General features: G+C 52.9%; 2 protein-coding genes across 3 annotated transcripts in view; both read left to right on the top strand.

Annotated features, from left to right (window-relative positions):
• Positions 1 to 3,145, top strand: part of svopl (SVOP-like) — a 5,330-nt gene extending 2,185 nt beyond the window's left edge. For both annotated transcript variants that reach the window (XM_068306861.1, XM_068306863.1), the window contains 11 exons: positions 1 to 84; positions 154 to 217; positions 667 to 792; positions 1,144 to 1,272; positions 1,540 to 1,613; positions 1,769 to 1,965; positions 2,039 to 2,150; positions 2,268 to 2,349; positions 2,417 to 2,506; positions 2,652 to 2,765; positions 2,843 to 3,145. The exon at positions 1 to 84 is cut by the window's left edge and continues 41 nt beyond it. In XM_068306861.1, the coding sequence (XP_068162962.1) occupies positions 1 to 84; positions 154 to 217; positions 667 to 792; positions 1,144 to 1,272; positions 1,540 to 1,613; positions 1,769 to 1,965; positions 2,039 to 2,150; positions 2,268 to 2,349; positions 2,417 to 2,506; positions 2,652 to 2,765; positions 2,843 to 2,854 (1,084 nt within the window). In that variant the 3' untranslated portion in view covers positions 2,855 to 3,145. The remainder of the gene's footprint in view (positions 85 to 153; positions 218 to 666; positions 793 to 1,143; positions 1,273 to 1,539; positions 1,614 to 1,768; positions 1,966 to 2,038; positions 2,151 to 2,267; positions 2,350 to 2,416; positions 2,507 to 2,651; positions 2,766 to 2,842) is intronic.
• Positions 3,146 to 3,737: 592 nt separating this feature from the next.
• LOC137589630 (protein-methionine sulfoxide oxidase mical3b-like) lies at positions 3,738 to 20,433 on the top strand. Its single transcript, XM_068307497.1, has 34 exons — positions 3,738 to 3,774; positions 5,213 to 5,577; positions 6,518 to 6,725; positions 6,804 to 6,917; positions 7,079 to 7,180; positions 7,954 to 8,109; positions 8,331 to 8,431; positions 8,503 to 8,760; positions 9,210 to 9,325; positions 9,418 to 9,544; positions 9,646 to 9,739; positions 9,826 to 9,973; positions 10,047 to 10,243; positions 10,339 to 10,439; positions 10,505 to 10,561; positions 10,732 to 10,893; positions 11,033 to 11,104; positions 11,198 to 11,281; positions 12,584 to 12,743; positions 13,582 to 13,673; positions 13,778 to 13,844; positions 13,978 to 14,113; positions 14,196 to 14,265; positions 14,308 to 14,425; positions 16,354 to 16,953; positions 17,029 to 17,117; positions 17,488 to 17,574; positions 17,854 to 17,904; positions 18,006 to 18,251; positions 18,426 to 18,519; positions 18,689 to 18,739; positions 18,869 to 18,968; positions 19,045 to 19,118; positions 19,335 to 20,433. The coding sequence occupies exons 2-34, from the start codon at positions 5,287 to 5,289 to the stop codon at positions 19,511 to 19,513; spliced, it is 4,602 nt and encodes a 1,533-aa protein (XP_068163598.1). The 5' UTR covers positions 3,738 to 3,774; positions 5,213 to 5,286; the 3' UTR covers positions 19,514 to 20,433.
• Positions 20,434 to 21,554: the final 1,121 nt, after the last annotated feature.

The following is a 21,554-nucleotide window of genomic DNA, read 5'->3' as shown; positions in this document are numbered from 1 at the left end:
GCTCACGTCCTTCGCCCCGTCCTACGGCTGGTTCATTTTCCTGCGCAGCATGGTGGGCTGCGGGGTCGCCGGCGTGTCGCAGGGGTCAGTGTCCGGTCGGCACGGTAACCGGCGGCTATTGTTCCCGTGGTAACCATTCTGCTGTTGTTCCAGGTTCGTGCTGAAGACCGAGTTCATCCCCGCCAAGTACCGCGCCTCCCTGCTGCCGCTGGCCACCGTGAGTCCACCATCGTGGGGCGGGGTTATCGGGGTGTGGTTATCGGGGGCGGGGTTATCGTGGGGGTCTGGCAGGTGGATCAGGGTCAGGGTCTCACCTGTGATGTCATGCTGTCATGTAGCTCAAGTCACATGATCAGCTTCAGGCTCCGTCTGGATCAAACGCCTGGTGGCCAGGGGGCGGAGCCGTTTCTCCCAGTGATACCGAGGCCTCAGGCGGCGTTGAACCCGTGATCTCATTGTCTGGGTGTGACATCACCGCCTTTCGCTGTGGTCATTAATTACAGGGTGGCGTGCTGACGGCGGCGGCGTTGTGCTCGTCGGTAATGATTGGTTGTGACTGTAATGACCGAGCCTCTCTCTCATTGGTGGTCAGTCATCCTGCCCCGGGGGGGCGGATCTAACGGTGCAGGTTCAGACGTTTCCCAGCATGCTCTTCGTCTCCATCAGATCTTCTGGATGTTGGGCTCCATGCTGATCATCATACTAGGGATGCTGGTGGTTCCCACCCTGGGCTGGAGGTGGATGATCCGCCTGTCGGTGGCCCCCAGCGTCATCCTCCTCTTCCTCTTCAAGGTGAGACGGCCCTCACCTGTCTTATCCTCCTCTTCCTCCTCCTCTTCCTCTTCCGTTGAGAACAAACTCCAAAGCAGGAAGACGTTTCCTCCAAGGATGTAGCATCTGTCTGTCTCGTCTCTGACTCGTCTCTGACTCAATCTGACTCGTCTCTGACTCGTCTCTGACTCGTCTCTGACTCGTCTCTGACTCGTCTCTGACTCGTCTCTGTCTCGTCTCTGACTCGTCTCTGTCTCGTCTCTGACTCGTCTCTGACTCGTCTCTGACTCGTCTCTGACTCGTCTCTGACTCAATCTGACTCGTCTCTGACTCGTCTCTGACTCGTCTCTGACTCGTCTCTGACTCCCTCAGTTCATCCCAGAGTCGGCGCGCTACAACGTGTCGGCAGGAAACTACGACGCCGCCGTCAGGACTTTGGAGAAGATCGCCAGAATGAACGGCGCCGCTCTTCCTCCAGGTCGTCTGGTGGAGTCAGTGGTGGTGAGTTGTCTGGTGGGCGGAGTCAGTGGTGGTGAGTTGTCTGGTGGGCGGAGTCAGTGGTGGTGAGTTGTCTGGTGGGCGGAGTCAGTGGTGGTGAGTTGTCTGGTGGGCGGAGTCAGTGGTGGGCGGAGTCAGTGGTGGTGAGTTGTCTGGTGGGCGGAGTCAGTGGTGGTGAGTTGTCTGTGGGCGGAGTCAGTGGTGGTGAGTTGTCTGTGGGCGTGTCGGTGGGAGGTCGACGCCCCCTCCTGGTGACCTGTGTCGTTGCAGACGGAGAGGGGGAGCTGGCGGCTCCTGCTGAACCCCCCCTTCAGGACCACATCGCTGCTGCTCTGGTACTCATGGTAACGCCTCCTCCTGTCAGGACCGGAACCAGGACCCGGCTGGTCCCGATCCTGGTTCTGGGTTTGCCTGTGTTATTCAGGGGTTTGTAGGGGAGCTCTGGCTCCGCCCCTCAGGTGGGCTTCAGCCTATCAGCGCTGTCTCTTGCCGGCTGAAGGTTCGTGGCGTCCTTCGCGTACTACGGCTCGGTGCTGAGCAGCTCGGAGCTGCTGGAGAAGAACCTGCTGTGTGTGACGGACGGGGGGCGGGACCACGACGTCAAGCACCTCCACCTGGACGGGCGGTGCTACTGCATCGCCTTCGCCATGAACGACTACCAGACGCTGCTCATCAGCTGCCTGGGGGAGGTCGCTCGTAAGGCCGCACGCCGGGGGTCTGGAGGAGGGGTCAGGGGTCAGGGCCTGACCTCCTCATCCTCTCCTTCCAGTGATCCCCATCAACATCTGCCTGCTGAACGTGATTGGACGGAGGCGGAGCCTGACGGTCCTGCAGCTGGTGTCGGCCGGTCTGTTCATGATGCTCAACATCTGCTCCACCATGTAAGGACCAATGGGGTCCTGGAGGGGCGGGGCTCCAGCCTGGAGTGGGAGGGGCTCCAGTCTGACGGGGTTCAGGTGCATCGGGACCTCCAGGCTGATGATTGGTTGGTCTTCCAGGTTCGGGTTCACGGTGCTGCTGTTCCTGCTGCGCTCCCTGGTGTCCATGAACTTCAACGTGGTCTACATCTACACCGCTGAGGTGCGTCTGGACCCGGGGGGCCGCTGGGCCCTTCTGGTCTGAGCTAAGCGGGCGGTGTCCCTTTCAGGTGTATCCCACGGTGGCTCGTTCTCTGGGCTTGGGCTTCTGCACCTCCTTCAGTCGCATCGGAGGAATGATCGCGCCGTTCATCGCTCAGGTGAGTGCTGGGAGGCGGGGCATCAGGTCTCTGGTCCCGGTTCCCAGGTCTAAGGACTCTGCTCCCGGGTCCCGGTTCCTGGGTCTCGGTTTCCGGGTCCCGGGTCCTGGGTTCTGGGTTGCTGACCGCCCTGCGTGTGGTTCAGGTTCTGATGTCCCGGTCGGTGGTTCTGGCCCTCGGCCCCTTCGCCATAGCCTGTTTGCTGTGCGCCGCCGGCAGCTTCCTGCTGCCCATAGAAACCAAAGGGCGCCCCCTACTGGTGAGAAACTAACCCTAACCCTAACTTTATCGACACACGTTTGGGTCCAAGTTCATTCTTTTTGCTCTTTTCTTCAGCAAAACTCTTGATGACGTCTGGAGACACCAGCCTGTTCGTCCTTCTGTCAGCTTCTTGAAGGCTGATTGGTTGGAGGCGGAGACTCCAGGTCCTGCTCCTCCAATCAGACGTTCAGACTGTTATTTAAGTTATAAGAATAGTGTCTGTTGTAGGTTCATTTTAAACGTGTAAATAGATCAATGTGGGGATGCCCCCACCCTGGAGGAAGCTCAGCTGTGTGCAGTGACCCTGATGAACACTAGAGGGAGCTGCTCTCCCACAGGAGGGAATGGAAATGAATTCAGTCATTAAACAATGCTTGAAAACAGCCTGGAAGCCTTTTGCCTTCATTCACACAGAATCGTTACTCATATCTGATCTGGATTGAAACCAGTAAACATGAAATGGTGGAACTGGGAGCTGTGGTCAGGAAATGTAGACAGCTAGCATGGTGCTAGCAGCTAGCATGGTGCTAGCAGCTAGCATGGTGCTAGCAGCTAGCATGGTGCTAGCAGCTAGCATGGTGCTAGCAGCACTAGAGTAATCATACGAACACTGATGGACCATGTTTCTGTCACGTAAATGTGACCCGGAGGGGCTCATGGTGACCCGGGGGGGCTCATGGTGACCTGGGGGGGCTCATGGTGACCTGGGGGGGCGTGGTGCAGCAGAGTGACCATGTCAGTCATCCGTTGGTGAAGATCTCTGTTAATCTTGTTTGCGGGGACAGATTATAGATTACTGTCTCTCCTCAGGGTGGCGTTGGCAAGCAGCTCCGCCCCTAATCTCAAGTGTGTGTGTGTGTGTGTGTGTGTGTGAGTGTGTGTGTGTGTGAGTGTGTGTGTGTGTGTGAGTGTGTGTGTGTGTGTGTGTGTGTGAGTGTGAGACAGAGATTACAGTGTATTTAGATTCCACAGACAGTGCTTGAAGATGGTCAGCAGCTTGCTGTGACGTGAGTATTCATTACACACCTGAGTCCTACCTGATATCACTGATATCACAGCCTACCTGTTTATCACAGCCTACCTGTGTATCACAGCGTACCTGTGTATCACAGCCTACCTGTGTATCACAGCCTACCTGTGTATCACAGCCTACCTGTGTATCACAGCGTACCTGTGTATCACAGCCTACCTGTTTATCACAGCCTACCTGTGTATCACAGCCTACCTGTTTATCACAGCCTACCTGTGTATCACAGCCTACCTGTGTATCACAGCCTACCTGTGTATCACAGCCTACCTGTGTATCACAGCCTACCTGTGTATCACAGCATACCTGTGTATCACAGCCTACCTGTGTATCACAGCCTACCTGTGTATCACAGCGTACCTGTGTATCACAGCCTACCTGTGTATCACAGCCTACCTGTGTATCACAGCCTACCTGTGTATCACAGCGTACCTGTGTATCACAGCGTACCTGTGTATCACAGCCTACCTGTGTATCACAGCGTACCTGTGTATCACAGCCTACCTGTGTATCACAGCCTACCTGTGTATCACAGCGTACCTGTGTATCACAGCCTACCTGTGTATCACAGCGTACCTGTGTATCACAGCCTACCTGTGTATCACAGCGTACCTGTGTATCACAGCCTACCTGTGTATCACAGCGTACCTGTGTATCACAGCCTACCTGTGTATCACAGCCTACCTGTGTATCACAGCGTACCTGTGTATCACAGCCTACCTGTGTATCACAGCCTACCTGTGTATCACAGCCTACCTGTGTATCACAGCCTACCTGTGTATCACAGCCTACCTGTGTATCACAGCCTACCTTTGTATCACAGCCTACCTGTGTATCACAGCCTACCTGTGTATCACAGCCTACCTGTGTATCACAGCCTACCTGTGTATCACAGCCTACCTGTGTATCACAGCCTACCTTTGTATCACAGCCTACACAGTATACAGTATTTGTTATTTGAGAACAGATTTGAAAATGTCACACCTGTTACCACGGCAACAAAAGGATATTAGTCACCTGGACCAGACGACGGTAGCAGCTGCAGCTAACCTTAGCACGGCTACAGTTAGCGCACATCCGGAGCCCTCAATGCACTCCAAGCAGTTGATCTCTGGTAGCGTAGCATTTTGACTAGCATCGGCCTCTAACCCTAGCCCTAAGCCTGTACTTCCTTAGCAACATGCTAAGCAGCGTGGGAGAGTTTGTGTGGAAGCTGACAATGAAACCAGAACGTCAGATCTTACATTTAAAATGCATTTCACAAGAAACAAGCTGAGCTGAAAACAGGCGACAAAGAAGCAGCCACTCAGAAATCAGAACTACAATCAGAAAAATTTGCTCCTGTAGAATTGAAGATTGGTAGAAACGGGTCGACCTGACGGATCACGGCTTTTGGCGTGTAACTGTCAACGTTTCAGGTTGAATTCTCCTGTGAGGTCAGAGGGCGAGCCGCAGCCCGCAGGTGACATCAGCAGCAGCCGACACCCCTCACATGGTGCCCTGCCCCCGAACCGTTGTCATGGGAGACGGGTCGTACCCAGAAGGCCGGGCTCAGGAGCTGTTTGATGCGTTCGTGTCGTCGTCCACCTGCAGGGCGGCGCTGCGGTCCTTCAGCCAGCTGTGTGAACATCTGCAGCTCGACAGGAGCACCGCAGAGAGGCCGCTGTATCGACCAATCAAAGGCCGCCTGAACTACTGGAGGGCCAACGCTCTGTGGGCCAAACTGGACCGCCGGGCCGCTCACAAGGAGTACCAGAGGTCCAGAGCCTGCAGCAACACCACTGTGTGTTCCTCACAACAACACTCCTTCCTCCTCCTCCTCCTCTTCCCCTTTCACTTTCCCTTCCTCTTCCTCTTCCCTTTCCTCTTCCTCCTCCTCTTCCGCTTCCTCTTTCCTTTCCCCTTTCCCTTCCCCTTCCTCTTCCTCTTCCTCCTCCTCTTCCGCTTCCTCTTTCCCTCCCTCTTCCTCTTCCCTTTCCTCTTTCCCTTCCCCTTTCCCTTTCCCTTTCCCTTTCCCTTTCCCCTTCCTCTTCCTCTTCCCTTTCCCCTTCCAGTTTCCCTTCCTCTGCCTCTTTCCCTTCCCCATCCTCTTTCCCTTCCTCTTCCTCCTCCTCTTCTGCTTCCTATTTCCCTTCCTCTTCCTCCTCCTCTTCCGCTTCCTCTTTCCTTTCCCCTTTCCCTTCCTCTTCCTCTTCCCTTTCCTCTTTCCCTTCCCCTTCCTCTTCCCCTTCCTCTTCCCCTTCCTCTTCCTCTTCCTCTTCCCCTTCCCCTTCCTCTTCCTTTTCCTCTTCCTCCTCCTCTTCCGCTTCCTCTTCCCTTCCTCTTCCTCTTCCCTTTCCTCTTTCCCTTCCCCTTTCCCTTTCCCTTTCCCTTCCTCTTCCTCTTCCCTTTCCCCTTCCAGTTTCCCTTCCTCTGCCTCTTTCCCTTCCCCATCCTCTTTCCCTTCCTCTTCCTCCTCCTCTTCTGCTTCCTCTTTCCCTTCCTCTTCCTCCTCCTCTTCCGCTTCCTCTTTCCTTTCCCCTTTCCCTTCCTCTTCCTCTTCCTCTTCCCTTTCCTCTTTCCCTTCCCCTTCCCCTTCCTCTTCCCCTTCCTCTTCCCCTTTCTCTTCCTCTTCCTCTTCCCCTTTCTCTTCCTCTTCCTCGTCCTCATGGGGACAATCAGTCACAGATAACTGGTGGATATTCATGTGTCTTTCAGCTGTTGTCCTCTCTCTGATTGGTCAGTGTGTGATCATTGGGGCGGGGCCTTGCGGTTTGAGGACAGCGGTGGAGCTGAGCTTCATGGGAGCTCGGGTGGTGCTGCTGGAGAAGAGAGACTCCTTCTCCAGGAATAACGTTCTCCACCTGTGGCCCTTCACCATCCACGACCTGCGAGGCCTTGGGGCGAAGAAGTTCTACGGGAAGTTCTGCGCTGGTTCCATAGACCACATCAGTGAGTTTAAGATCGTTTACTGCTGCCTGACTGTACCGGTGGAGTCTCCAACCAGCACCACCTACTTTCTGCCTGCAGGCATCCGCCAGCTGCAGCTGGTCCTCCTGAAGGTGGCGCTTCTGCTGGGAGTTGAAGTCCATGTCACCGTGGAGTTTAAGAGTCTGGTGGAGCCTCCAGAAGATCAGCAGAAGCGTGAGATCTGTCGCTTCCTAAGCACGCAACGTTCTGTTCTGAAGGAATTCTGCTTTCAAATATGACCAAACACCTGAACACGGAGTTCAGGACTGATGTCTTCACAGCTTTTCATCCTTAGCAGGTGGACTTGACCAGAACACCTTTGTTCACCTGTGCAGGGATTGGCTGGAGAATGGAGGTGAGTCCAAAGTCTCACCTGGTCAGTCAGCTGGAGTTTGACGTCATCATCGGGGCGGATGGACGCAGGAACACCTTACCAGGTAGAGCAGGTCTGAGGAGGAGGACCGCCCTAGGGGGTAGTTTGGGTCTGAGGAATGGAACCTGACCGGCGTCCTTCAAAGTTCATCACCTGTAGTTTGACATGGTGTCAGCTGTGCCCTAAAGCGTAGTCAGGGGGGATGGTCCTCAGGCTGGTCCACACCTTCTTCCTGTTGTTCTTCTGGAGCTTCCTCTCCAGCTTCTTCCGTTTGATCTTCGTCTCGAGGTGTGAATCAGTCCAGTTAGCTCCTCCGTTTTATTAGTGAGCCATCCCACGTTGCCCATGACGACTAGGGAGACTCGGCTGGTATCTCCTCCTGGTTGGCGTTCGGGTTCACCCAACCTCGGCGAGTCAGCGGGCCTCGGAGTTGGAACGACGCCGGTCGGTTTTAGTCCAATCAGCTGTTCCTGGGTGTAATCGATGCGCTCATGGAGGGGCTGCACTCTGCTGACTGAGAGCAATAGCGGAAGAACTTTCAGGGCCAACAAAATGGCTAAAAAACTGGGTACCTGCATGATTATTAGAATTAAAATCAATACGATTGGTGATAGTAAAGTAATAAAGTTAGAAAAGACGTAGAAATGAGCAGAGCGATTGTGACAGGCTGCAGACGTGTTGACGCGTTGATAATGGTGAATCTGAAGTCACCAGACCCGTAGAACAAATTACTCAAACAGGCAGGAAGTTTTTGTCTGATGTCCCACCAAAGCTACCGTACAGGAGGTTCACATCCTTCACACGTCCTTCAGGTGTTCTCCTGTTTGGTGACGACAGGTTTCAGACGTAAGGAGTTCAGAGGGAAGCTGGCCATCGCCATCACAGCCAACTTTAAGAACCGGAACTCCACCGCTGAGGCCAAAGTGGAGGAACTCAGCGGCGTGGCTTTTATCTTCAACCAGAGGTTCTTCCAGGATCTGCGAGAGGAGACCGGTACGAACAGCTGATGGGGCGTTCCTCAAACTGTGGAACTGTCCACCTTGTTGTTTGTGTAGGGTCTCATCCATCAAGGTCCAAACAAATCAATTCCAGAACTGAAGGTCTCTTGGACCAGAGGGGAAATGTGGTCAACCAACCCAGAGCAGGTCCACAGGCTTCTTTTCCGCTCTTCTTCACTGTCCACCTTCTTGTGTTCTTCTGTTTGGACCTGGCAGGGATCGATCTGGAGAATATCGTTTACTACAAAGATGACACTCACTACTTCGTGATGACAGCCAAGAAACAGAGTCTGTTGGAGAAAGGAGTCATCCTGCAGGTAGGTCCACCACAGAGCCAGCAGAACCTCAGGGCCCAGACCCAATGCACCACACCTTCTGTCTCCCCCAGGACTTTGTGGACACTGAGCTGCTTCTGTCTCGGGGGAACGTGGACCAGAATGCATTGCAAGAGTATGCGCGCCAGGCTGCCAGCTTCTCCACCAATCACCGGCTTCCTTCTCTGGACTTTGCAATCAATCATTACGGTCACCCGGATGTCGCCCTGTTTGACTTCACCAGCATGTATGCGTCAGAGAACGCCGCCATGGTGCGCCAACGCCACGGGCACCAGCTGCTGGTCACACTAGTGGGAGACAGCCTGCTGGAGGTGAGACAGGTGTCTATGAAGGTAAGACGGGTGTCCGCTGGAGGTGAGACAGGTGTCTGCTGGAGGTGAGACGGGTGTGTGCTTAAGGTGAGACAGGTGTCAGCTATCCGCTGTGAGTGAGACAGGTTTCTATGAAGGTGAGACAGGTGTCAGCTATCTGCTGGAGGTGAGACGGGTGTGTGCTTAAGGTGAGACAGGTATCAACTATCCTCTGTGAGTGAGACGGGTGTCTATGAAGGTGAGACAGGTGTCCGCTGGAGGTGAGACAGGTGTCTAGGAAGGTGAGACAGGTGTCTGCTGGAGGTGGGACGGGTGTCTATGAAGGTGAGACAGGTATCAGCTAGCCGCTGGAGGTGAGACAGGTGTCTTTGAAAGTGAAACAGGTGTCTATGAAGGTGAGACAGGTGTCCGCTGGAGGTGAGACGGGCCTGACGGCGGTCTGTCTGCAGCCCTTCTGGCCAATGGGGACGGGGATCGCTCGGGGCTTCCTGGCGGCTCTCGATGCAGCATGGATGATCCGACGTTGGTCTCAAGGTGGCGCTCCGCTGGACGTTCTGGCAGACAGGTGAGGGCATGGATCCCATGACAAGCCTGCTGCTGTGGGATTGGCTGGCGGACAGTGGCGTGACCATGGAGGCCTGTCCTGTCTGTCCCCAGAGAGAGTCTGTACCGCCTCCTCCCTCAGACGACTCCAGAGAACCTGCAGAAGAACTTCAGTCTGTTCACCGTCGACCCGGCGACCCGCTACGCCAACAACCCCCGTCTGCTGGTCACACCCGCACAGGTACAGGTGCTCACGCCAGACCACACCTGGTCACCTGACCACGAGCTAAGGAACCACTGGCTCCTGTCAACAAACACCTCCAATCTGTTTTTCCCGTTCAGGTGAGACACCTGGTGGACTCGGGACAGGAGGCGGGACTAAACACAGACAGGGAGGACGTCGTCCGTCTGCCGTCACCCAGACTCCTCAGACAAGGTGCGACTCAACATCCTGTCCAACTATTGCAGACTTGGATCCAATCAGAGTGATTGATCAGGTGATCGGTCTCCTGTCCCAAACAGGTTCTTTGTCCCGATCCAATCAGCTGCTGAGTTGGTGTCAGGCGCAGACTGGGGGTTACCGCGGCGTCACCGTTAGCGACCTGACCGCTTCCTGGAAGAGTGGCCTCGCTCTTTGTGCCCTGATCCACCGACATCGCCCTGATCTCCTGTGAGGCGTGCCCCCGACACCCGAGACCCGGACTCCTGAGACCAGGTTCTGACGGGACCCCTTCTGTCCCCAGAGACTTTGACTCCCTGGACGAGTCGGCGGTGGAGGAGAACAACCGCATCGGCTTTGGCGTCGCTGAGCGAGCGTTTGGGATCTCTCCTCTGATGACGGTGGAGGAAATGCTGAGCGGAGTGGAACCGGACCCTCTGTCCATGGTGATGTACCTCAGCCAGTTCTACCAGCTGCTCAAGGACACAGCCCCCCCTGCTGGTGAGAGCCAGGAACAGCCTGCCCAGCAGACTGGAAGTGGATTGATTTCCTCTGCCCTCAGACGTGGGTTCAGGGCGCGGTCGCTGTCGTTTCAGGTGTTCTGAGCCAGAACGCCGACCTGAGGTCGGCCCTCGTCACGCCCGCGTCCCTCCTCAGCAGACTGGGTGTTGGCCCGTCTTGGAAGAGAACCCCAAAGGTTCCTGCAGTCCCTGTGGTCTCTGTAGTGTGGTGTTGTTTCCATGGTAACCAGTGTGTCTACAGGAACAGAGAGAAGCCTGGGGGAAGCGGAGGAAGACCTGTGGTCAAGTCCAGCAAACGGTCAGTGCGAAGCCCCGCCCACACAGCTAGCCACTGCAATGCGGTTGGACAGACTGCTGCCTTCCCACGAAACAGAGCTGGCCGATGCTTCATTGTGATTGGCCGGTCTGTGTTTAAGCACCTCCCCCATCACTTCCATGCTTCCATTTAAACAAACGCCTTCTTTCCAGTCTGGTGATGTGAACGGAGACGGCGACAGCCAACAGGCCGCTGTGGGCGGGGCCAGTCGGTCTAGAGTGAAACTGATGGCCAATCAGCTGCAGGCAAGACTGGATGAGAGTCTGACTTCCTGCAGGAGGTCGTCTGCTGCCGCGGAGGCGACACCTGGACAGGTGAGACCAGAAGGATGTCACCAGGTGTGTGACCTGAGGTCAGAGGGCATTTATTGATCCATCAGTTCATGATGAGTCCAGGTAGAAAACCAATGATTCAAGGAGTCGACCAATCAAATGACCTGCCTGTGTCCACCAGCAGGGAGTGCTGTTGTCCAGCCCGCAGCCTACCGACTGTCAGCCCAGTGGTGCCCCACCTCCCTGGAGACCGGTAAAGACCAGTAGGACCAGTAGGACCAGTACCCCCCCTTGAACACTGTACTCATCAGTGGGCGTGTCTGTCTCCATGGTAACACCTCCTCAGAGGAAGCGGACGCTCCAGCAGGAACAGATGAGCTTCCGGTTCAAGGAGAGGATCAGGTCTCAGTCGGGCCTCAGCGAGGAGCAGGTAGGGTACAGGCTGCAGTGCATTCTGGGTATCTGTTGTCTCTCTCCTGTTCCGTTAGCATGTTGCAGCTCTGCTGGACACGCGTGATGAAGGGTTCCCATTGACTTCAGCAGCGTCTCCCTCCTTCAGAACTTTAGCCCTGATCCACCTGCAGATCAGCAACATGCCCGCCCCAGGGCGGTGACATCGTGACGCAGGGCGGTGACATCGTGACGCAGGGCGGTCACATCGTGACGCTGGGCGGTGACATCGTGACGCAGGGCGGTGACATCGTGACGCAGGGCGGTCACATCGTGACGCTGGGCGGTCACATCGTGACGCAGGGCGGTCACATCGTGACGCAGGGCGGTGACATCGTGACGCAGGGCGGTCACATCGTGACGCAGGGCGGTCACATCGTGACGCAGGGCGGTCACATCGTGACGCTGGGCGGTCACATCGTGACGCAGGGCGGTCACATCGTGACGCAGGGCGGTCACATCGTGACGCAGGGCGGTGACATCGTGACGCTGGGCGGTCACATCGTGACGCAGGGCGGTCACATCGTGACGCAGGGCGGTCACATCGTGACGCAGGGCGGTCACATCGTGACGCAGGGCGGTCACATCGTGACGCAGGGCGGTCACATCGTGACGCAGGGCGGTCACATTGTGACGCAGGGCGGTGACATCGTGACGCAGGGCGGTCACATCGTGACGCAGGGCGGTCACATCGTGACGCAGGGCGGTCACATCGTGACGCAGGGCGGTGACATCGTGACGCAGGGCGGTGACATCGTGACGCAGGGCGGTCACATCGTGACGCAGGGCGGTGACATCGTGACGCAGGGCGGTGACATCGTGACGCAGGGCGGTGACATCGTGACGCAGGGCGGTCACATCGTGACGCAGGGCGGTCACATCGTGACGCAGGGCGGTCACATCGTGACGCAGGGCGGTCACATCGTGACGCAGGGCGGTGACATCGTGACGCAGGGTGGTCACATCGTGACGCAGGGCGGTGACATCGTGACGCAGGGCGGTGACATCGTGACGCAGGGCGGTCACATCGTGACGCTGGGCGGTGACATCGTGACGCAGGGCGGTGACATCGTGACGCAGGGCGGTGACATCGTGACGCAGGGCGGTGACATCGTGACGCAGGGCGGTGACATAACAACCAAATAAGTTTAAAAAAACCAATGATGGCTGACATGATGCGTTCACTGACAGCACAACTGATGAGGTCATGTGACTCTGATGCCAAAAACCTGTCTGTCTTATTACCTGTTTGACTGTCATCACCTGTCTGCCTCCCCACCAGGCCTCCGGCTGCAGTGCTGTCTGTCTCTTCTGTGAGGGGCGGGTCTACCTGATGGAGCGTTTGAGTGCAGAAGGTTTTTTCTTCCATCGCAGCTGCTTCCAGTGTTTCCAGTGCAGCAGCAGCCTGAGACTGGGAGCGTACGCCTTCGACCAGCACAGTGGTGAGTGTCCTCACCTTCATCACCATCATGACAATCATCATCATCACCATCACCATGATGGACAGATGAAGATGTGTTATCTTCTTGCCACCCTTCCATCATTGCATACGTCTGTTGGCGTGATCACACTGAGCCGCCGCGTGACTGGAGCGTGAGCTCTGCCTGAGGGCGGTGAACTCATTGCCCGCTGCTTCACATAAAGCATCTTTATGTGCGGCGCCTTAAATATAACGGCTGCCGTTAAATGAAGGGCTGCTGGTCCTCCAGGTCTCATGACAGCAGTTCACTGAACAGTCAGAGGGCCACCGGGCTGGACCGGTTCTGGTTCTGCTCACTGCCTCCACACACCGCCCTCTGTAGCAGACGTTCAGCTTCTGGAGCCTCCTGCAGGTTCACATGAGGCAGAAGACCAGCAGGAGGCTGGATCTGGTCCCTCATCAGGACTTGGTTCTGGTCCTGGCCAGGACCTGGTCCTGGTCCTGCCGTAGTGCTTCCATCACGAGGCGACACGCTGACCAGCTGGTTCTTCTACTGGGTCGCTGTAGATCCACAACCTGAACGTGGTTTATGTTTGGTCACATGGCTGTTGGGGGGCTGCGATTGGTCCACAGGAACCGCTGCAAGGGCAGGAGGGGTTTGTGGTCCCACAATGTTCTTATTGTGTGTTGGAGTTCCAGCAAACACAAGCTGTTGGAGGAGCCAATCAGAGCGCACTGGTCACATGACTGGAGTTTGAATGGATGTCATTATAAAAGTAGCTTCAGCGCAGCGGGGCTCACTCTTTGCAGCGGATCCTACTCTGTAAGAAATGGAGTGCTGACAAGCTGTCTTGTCTCAGGCAGGTTCTCCTGTCTTCAGCACGCCGACCCCGTGACCTCCAGGAGGAGACCGCCCCCCCTGGACATCGCCACCTCACATCGGACGTCAGTGGTGAGGAAGGATTGGTCTCACTCACTCACTCACTCACTCACTCACTCACTCACTCACTCACTCACCACAGTAACTAACTCCAGTAACTGTACCCTAACTCCCAGGTGTCTCTGGGTGTGTCCCCCTCCCCCGCTGAGTCTCTGACCCCTGCTGAACGGCGTCGGTCGTCAGGTGAGTTGACTCCGCCTCTCATAGGTCAGCTGTCCACACTGAGCGCGCTCCTTAAACCTGAACCATGTGGGCTTCAGTGTGTGTGTGTTTCTGCGTGTGTGTCTGTGTGTGTGTGGTGGTGGTGTTGTCGCAGCTGTTTCCATGACGATGACGACGCCAGAGAGGATCGAGCTGGAGAACTACCGGACGGAGTCCACCAGGGGGGAGCCAGAGGAGGTCCCAGAGGAGACCCTGAACCGCTTCAACCTGGGTCCCAACAGCAGACCTGGGTCCGTGTGGGGGGGCAGGACCGGCTGAAGGCTGGACCCCATCGGACCACCGCCTCACGGCGCCTCCGCTTTGTGATTTCAGCTCAGAGCTGGAAGAGGAGGAGGAGGAAGAGGAGCAGGAGGAAGAGGAGGAGGAGGAGGAGGAGGAGGAGGAGGAGGAGGAGGAGGAGGAGGAGGAGGAAGAGGAGGTGGAGGAGGAACAACAGGAGGAGGAGGAGGAACAGGAGGAGGAGGAGGAACAACAGGAGGAGGAGGAGGAACAGGAGGAGGAGGAGGAAGAGGAGGAAGGCTGTGAGTTGGAGTCAACTGATGGTGAGAATGAATGAATGAACAGTATAAACTTTATAAACTTTCTAAATTCTTCATAGGGAAATTATTTTTCCATGCTAGCGCAAAGTCACATGGATATACTGTATATACTGTACATTTATATACAGTATATACATACATACATATATACTGTATATACGTATATATACAGTATATATGCGAATATATATGCGTATATATGTATATATAGTATATATGTATATGTATATATATATATATATATGTATATATATATGTATATGTACAGTCAAACCTCGGTTTCCGAACGCTTCTGTTCTCGACCAGATAATCTGAGATTTTACGTCTCTGAACTCGACCAAAATTCGGCTCTCGACCAAACCGAAAGAAGCCAAGCGTACCTGAACACGACTCACTCGGGAGCGTACCTGAACACGACTGACTCGGGATCGACCTGAACACGACTCACTCCGGAGCGTACCTGAACACGACTCACTCCGGAGCGTACCTGAACACGATTGACTCGGGAGCATACCTGAACACGACTCACTTGAGAGCGTACCTGAACACGACTCACTCGGGAGCGTACCTGAACACGACTCACTCGGGAGCGTACCTGAACACGACTCACTTGAGAGCGTACCTGAACACGACTGACTCGGGAGCGTACCTGAACACGACTCACTTGAGAGCGTACCTGAACACGACTGACTCGGGAGCGTACCTGAACACGACTGACTCGGGAGCGTACCTGAACACGCCTCACTCGGGAGCTGAGCGAACTGTCCAGGATGCTTCCTCCGTAGCGCATTCTTGTTCGATAGGATATCTTTTATTAAAATAAAACACAGTGTCTGTTTCTACCCCTTTTTATTTATGGTAAACAGTATACAGTGCAGTTTACGGTGTAAAATAGTAAAAAAAACGTAGAAAAAGTTGTTTTTTAGACTTGGAACGGATTTAAATCATTTACATTAATTTTAGTGGGAAAAATGGTTTTGGATTTCGAACAACTCGCTTTTGGAACAGCCTTGTGGAACGGATTGTGTTCGAAAACCGAGGGTTGACTGTATATATATATATATATATATATATATATATATATATATATATATATATATATATATATATATATATATATATATATATATATATATATATATATATATATCTCCACACACACACACACACTGTATGGGGCCAGCTCGTGGTGCAGTGGGTAGCGTCAGCGGCTCTGTGTGGAGTTTGTATGTTCTCCCCACGTCTGGGGGGGTTCTCTCCGGGTTCTCCGGCTTCCTTCCACCTCCAGAAACATGAACTTCAGGTTAATTGCCTTAATTGTTTGTCTGTGTCTGTGTGGCTCCGTGGTGCACTGGCTTGCGCCCAGAGTTTCCCCCACCTTACGCCCCCAGGCAGCTGGGGGCGTAAGGTGGGGCTCCCCGTGACACGCTACAGTGGTAGACAATGAATGAATGAATATACTTTGTGATTGGATGGGTACGGGCACTAAGACACACACACACACACACACACACACACACACACACACACACACACACACAGCTCATAAAGGAGACAGCACAATAAACTATTTGTTGTTCTTTGTTCTTTTGGTTTGTCGTTGAGTGTTGTGTTACCGGAGGATAACTTTCTGTTTTTCTTCCTCCGATTTGGGTTTGAGGACGTTTCATCCAAGAGGTTCTGAATGAAGATCAGAACGTTACTGGAACTGGACCCGCTGTCTGTAAACAGATGTGGGCGTGGACACAAGCTCCACCCACACACTTTGAGTGGAGCTGAAAATGATGCTAGTCATCAGTGCTAGCCGTGCTAACCATGGTAATGACCCTTGAGACCTTTAAAGGTCTGAAGGAGCATCCTGGATGAAACGTCCCCACGTCTGGACCCTGTGGAGCGGCCTGACATAACTCGCTTTGCCTCCTCTCCGTCAGAGGAGGAGCTTCCTCTCATCTCTCAGGGCGTCGCCTCAGCAGTAGGTAGTGACATCACACCTGTGGAGCCAGACTCCGCCTCCAGCCTGCTGCGCTGCATCACCTCCTCCACACAGACTCCCTCCACCGCCTCCTTCATCACCGCAGCTGACTCCACCCATGACGATGACAGAGACATGGCTCCGCCCAGGCAGCTCCTGCCTCCCTTTGGCGGGCAAGATGGGCGGGACAGACAGGACGTGTTTGACGACAGCAGCCCTGAACTTCCACAAAAGAAGCTCCTCTGCGAAAAGGAAAGATGGTTGGAACCGGATGAAAAGGGGGCGGGGTTAACTGAGGAGAAGGTGGGGTCAGAGGGAGTCAGGAGGAGGAGATCCAGGGGAGTTCCCCTTCTGCCCTCCCTGTGGGCTGGGGGTGGGGCTTTCCTCCTCCAGCTGAAGGCCCCTGGCCAGAAGGAGGTCGGAGGAGATGGCACCAAAGCTCTGTGGAGAGCAGTGTTCCCAGGAAATAAGAAGAAGAAGAAGAGGGGGGGGGGCGGGACTCGTCCTCCACGTGCAGAGAGGATGAGGATGGCAGCAGCTGGCGACTGGAGGGATGCAGGTGGTGATGTCATGAAGACACAAACAGATGGTGAGGTCACAGCGATGAGGTTGTAATCATCTGTCTTTCTTGCAGATGAGAGAGGAAGTCAGAGTCTGACAGGAGAGTCCGGTCTGGACTCGTCCACCCTGATGCACAGATGTTCCACCAGACCAGCAAACAACGTGAGCCCCAGCTCCCAGGGTCAGGGGTCGGGGTAGGAGTTAGGATTAGGGTTAGGGTCAGGGATAAGGGTTTGGGGTAGGGGTTAGGGTTATGGGTAGGGTTGGGGTTAGGGTTTAGGATAGGGGTAGGGGTAGGGGTAGCGGTAGGGTTGGGGTAGGGTTGGGGTTAGTACCTGAACATGACCGATTCCGAATTAATACATGACCCACAGCCCCTTGTACACTTGCACAGGTTAACAACCCTATAGAGGGAGCATGTAGCATGTTAGCGCGCTAGCAGTCATACACGACTTCCACCCATCAGGATGATTCAGTCAGGCAGCTTCTGGATGGATTGCTTATGGATGAGATCTAACTGTGTTGTCTGTAGCTACGTCTGGAGCTGGTGGACCTCACCTTGGACATTCAGAGGGTAACACTAAGGGAGGAGGAGGACCTGAAGGGATCAGCGTTCCAGGTTTGTCTCTGTGAGGTTTGCAGTCGTGGACTAGAGATCGAAAGGACTGGGAGTCATCCCATGTCTCAACTTCACACGATTAAACTGTTGACCAGAATAAACGACTAGATTTTCACAGTTCAGCTGTTCTTGTCTTTGACTTTGTACTCAAGACCTGTTGAGATCTGACCAGGTGTGGGGCTGGACTTGTTCCAACCTACTTGAGACCACAAGTTGTCTGAAGTGAGAACTGTTGTCTGGTTTGTTTTTGTTTGACTGTATCTGTTTCCTGTCGTCCAGCCGGCGTACATTCCTCACGCTCTGGCTTTTAAACGGACGTACGCTATCGAGGTACTAGTCTTCATCGCACTGGTTTATAATGATGGTCTCCAGTCCTGGTTCTCTTGTAGACTTCCTTAAATGTATGAACACTGTTTTTTCTGTTGTTTCAGAGACACTATCTGAAGGACAGAGTCCCTGTCCAGGACTCTGATGGACAGTCCTCGTGTTCCACAGAGGTAGTGGGTGTCCTAGTTCATCTTAAGGAGCCATCCAGTCTTAGTGTGAAGGAGACAATGTTCCAGGGGGTACAAGAGTATGGAGATGAAGACCTGGATATGAAAATAACACGACGGGTTCAGAGAGTTGCTCGAAGAAAGGCCAAACAAGAACTGCTGAAGAGACTCCACAAAGCTCAGGTAAATTTCCTGAGGACAGACTGTCAGGGCTAAAGACCAAGACCACCTGAAGACGGACTGTCCACCAAGTCCACCACTCCGTCAGAACTGAATCTCCTAATGAATCTATGATTTTGTGACAACACCAGAACTAAGAGGTCCAGACTGACAGGGACTCTGTTCTGAATTGTCCAGATGATCCAGAGACAGCTGCAGCATGTGGAGGAGAAACAAAGAGAGCTGGAGGAGAGAGGAGTGATGGTGGAGAAAGCTCTGAGAGGAGAAACAGGTCATTAATTATTTGTGAACTGGAAAGCGGCTTTATTGCCAGGGCTCCACAGGGGTCCATCCTGGAGCCCCTGTGGAGCCCTGTTAACTGATGACATCACAACCAGATGTCTTTTGCTGTTGTCTGAGGAGCTAAAGACTACGATTGACCTGCGGTCTGTTTCTGTCAGACGCTGAGGGAGAACCCAGCATGGAACAAAACGCTGAGCTTCAACTGGGAGGTTCGTTCAGCTTCTGATGTGGTCTAGGTTCTAGGGGAAGGTGTTTCCGGTCAAGGAGTCACATTTTAAGGGTTAGCCCATTTGGGGACTGTAGGTTTTCGTCCCTTTAAAGTTTTGATGTCTCTGTAGGACTGGGTGAACTGGATCGTATGGCGCTGATGCAACAGTGGTTCCAGCTAGTGCAGCAGAAGAACTCACTGGTTCAGTATGAATCTGAACTCTCCATATTGTGAGTACACCGTCTTTAAAAATGTTGGACTTGCGCCTGCCTGGACCAGGTCTCTAGAAGTTCTGCTGGGTTTCAGTGCCCGAGAGCTTGAGCTGGAGGACCGACAGAGTCGCCTGCAGCTGGAGCTCAGAGAGTGTATGGCTATCGATGGTAAGACATGATCTTTTAAAGCAAACCTGACCCACCTCCAGCTGCTTTGCTAGGGGGGGGGGGTGGCGTGGTCTGTTGTCTTGGTGGCGACCTTGGCACGATAAAAAGTGACTCCCCTCTTCCAGCTCGTTTCTAGTTCGAGAGACTTCATGAACTCAGTGAAGAAGTCGTTGGGGAGCGTTCCATGTTTAAGTCCTGCTTTCTGACTGTATTCAGACCACTTGAAGGAGGAGGGCCAGCTCGAAGAGGAACGCCTCATCCTGGAGGAGATGCTGGATGTGGTGGAGCAGAGACGCTCTCTGGTGTCTCTCCTTGAAGAACAACGGCTGAAAGAACATCAGGTAGACCAGGACCTGGAGGAGGTCGTAATGACCAGAGGACTGGGACTCAGCTAGTGCTAAACCTGGACAGTCATAACCACTCTTAAACAACATCAGGTGACTCAGTGACAACGAGAACCAACCCAACGCTGTCTGGAGTTTGGGATGGATCGGGGTGGACTCATGGAACCACCTAAATTCACACAGGATGTGAACACAGTGTTAACATGTGGGCTCTTATGTAGTGCTAATCTATTAGTTTTAAAGTGCTTTAATGTTGTTCTGCATCTATTGACATAAATAATAAATGCTAATTACAGTATATACGTAAAGAAACTAACCCACGAAGGACCATGTCCCTTAGCTAACGCTACCGCTGTGCTCCACACTGAAGTTTTACTTTAGTGTGGAGCCCCATATTTAAATAGATTCTGAATTTATAGTTGATTAAAGTCAATCTGATGTTTTCTTCATTTAGCCAACATCTCAGCTCGACCAAACGTCTCCTTCAGCCTTACCTGATTTGATCTCTTTCCTGTTTGACGTCGCCTGACTTTGGTTATCTTATGGTTTTTAATGTAACTGTAACTGCTCTGAACAACAAACAACCCATATATCTACCGGTTACAGGTCCCATATTCAGCCTTTTTTAATTCATGTCATTCACTGCCAGATGCCCAATTACACTGGATTTGAAATGTCTTTCCCCAAACTGATCCGTGGTCCTCAGTATCTTTGATTAAATATTGATAAATTCACTTCTGCCCTGAAACGCTTCGTGTTAATAGGGGAGGGGTGAGTGGGTATCTGAGCTCTATCAACACTTCCCTTCCCCCTCGGGTTCTAATTCCTACGGTCTGACCCTCATGTCCAGGATCATTGGTATCAGGACTTTTGTTTAAATATTAAATCTGGTTTCTGGTTCTGGTTCCTGTTCTCCTTCATGTTCGCTGTGATTCTTCTGAAATATTCAGCTTTGGGTTTTATTCACGTTTTCAGTTGAGAGCGTTGTAATTGTTCAAGAATAAAATGAATCCTCAGAAACTCAACTTGTCTAATAACAGACTTGTACTGCGCACGTCCGCAGTGTCGGTGGATTCAAGGAAATCATAGAGAGCTGCAGCAAGGAGCCGCGAGACCACAATCAATCAATCAATCAATCAATTAACTTTTATTTATATAGCGCTTACTCACATCTGAAGACATTTCAAAGCGCTTGAAAGATAGAAAGCCAACAATGCCCTCGATCAGACAACGATGATTGACTGATGGATGTGCGTGGATTAGATTGGTTCATTTCAAATTTGGTGTTTCTGATTAGTGATGGGCAGATGAAGCCCCATGAAGCATTGAAGCTTTTCACCCCAATCGGTTCATGCTGGTTCGAAGCTTCATGAGGCTTCATTTGCTCTAGTATGACATCTACTGGATCGTAAAATATCAGGTGGCAATGGCAAGAGTTTTATATATATATATACATATATATATATATGTGTGTGTGACTGCTGTGTACCCGTCCCGCCAAGAATCCACACACACGGGCTGGTTAGATGATGTGGTTTTACTTAGGGTAGCCTGCAATGAGTGGTCAACAACAGACACATACAATGTGGTAAGCACCTCCACTGGTAAGGCGTCGGAGCAGGGTGCTGGGCAGAACTGACACCAGTATATGACATATTAATATTTTACAATTACCTTAACTGCATATAAAATGTCTTAATATAATGAATCTTAACAGGTGATCGTATAGTGGTGAATGTTTTTTTTACAAGTAATTGCATACAACATGTTTTAACTTATTTAAACAACATCATCCTTTTTTTAAATATATTTTATGAATTAGAAATATGAAATAGAAAATATAAAATATAAACGTACAATCCAAGACTCAATATTAAATAAAGAAATAGCGTAATGGGCGCTCTTTAGAGGGAGCTAACAGATAACACAGGCTCCGCCTAAAAAGGCGGGTAGCGCTACACATGTACGTCTTGAATATTAAACGTCACGCATAGTGCAACAACATTTACCTGCAATGAGTGGTCAACAACAGACACAATGTGGTAAGCACCTCCACTGGTATGGCGTCTATATGGGGGGAAATAATATTGAC

The sequence above is a fragment of the Antennarius striatus genome, chromosome 22 (genome assembly GCF_040054535.1).
Source record: "Antennarius striatus isolate MH-2024 chromosome 22, ASM4005453v1, whole genome shotgun sequence".
NCBI lineage: Eukaryota > Metazoa > Chordata > Actinopteri > Lophiiformes > Antennariidae > Antennarius > Antennarius striatus.
This window is presented reverse-complemented; position numbering and strand designations above follow the sequence as displayed.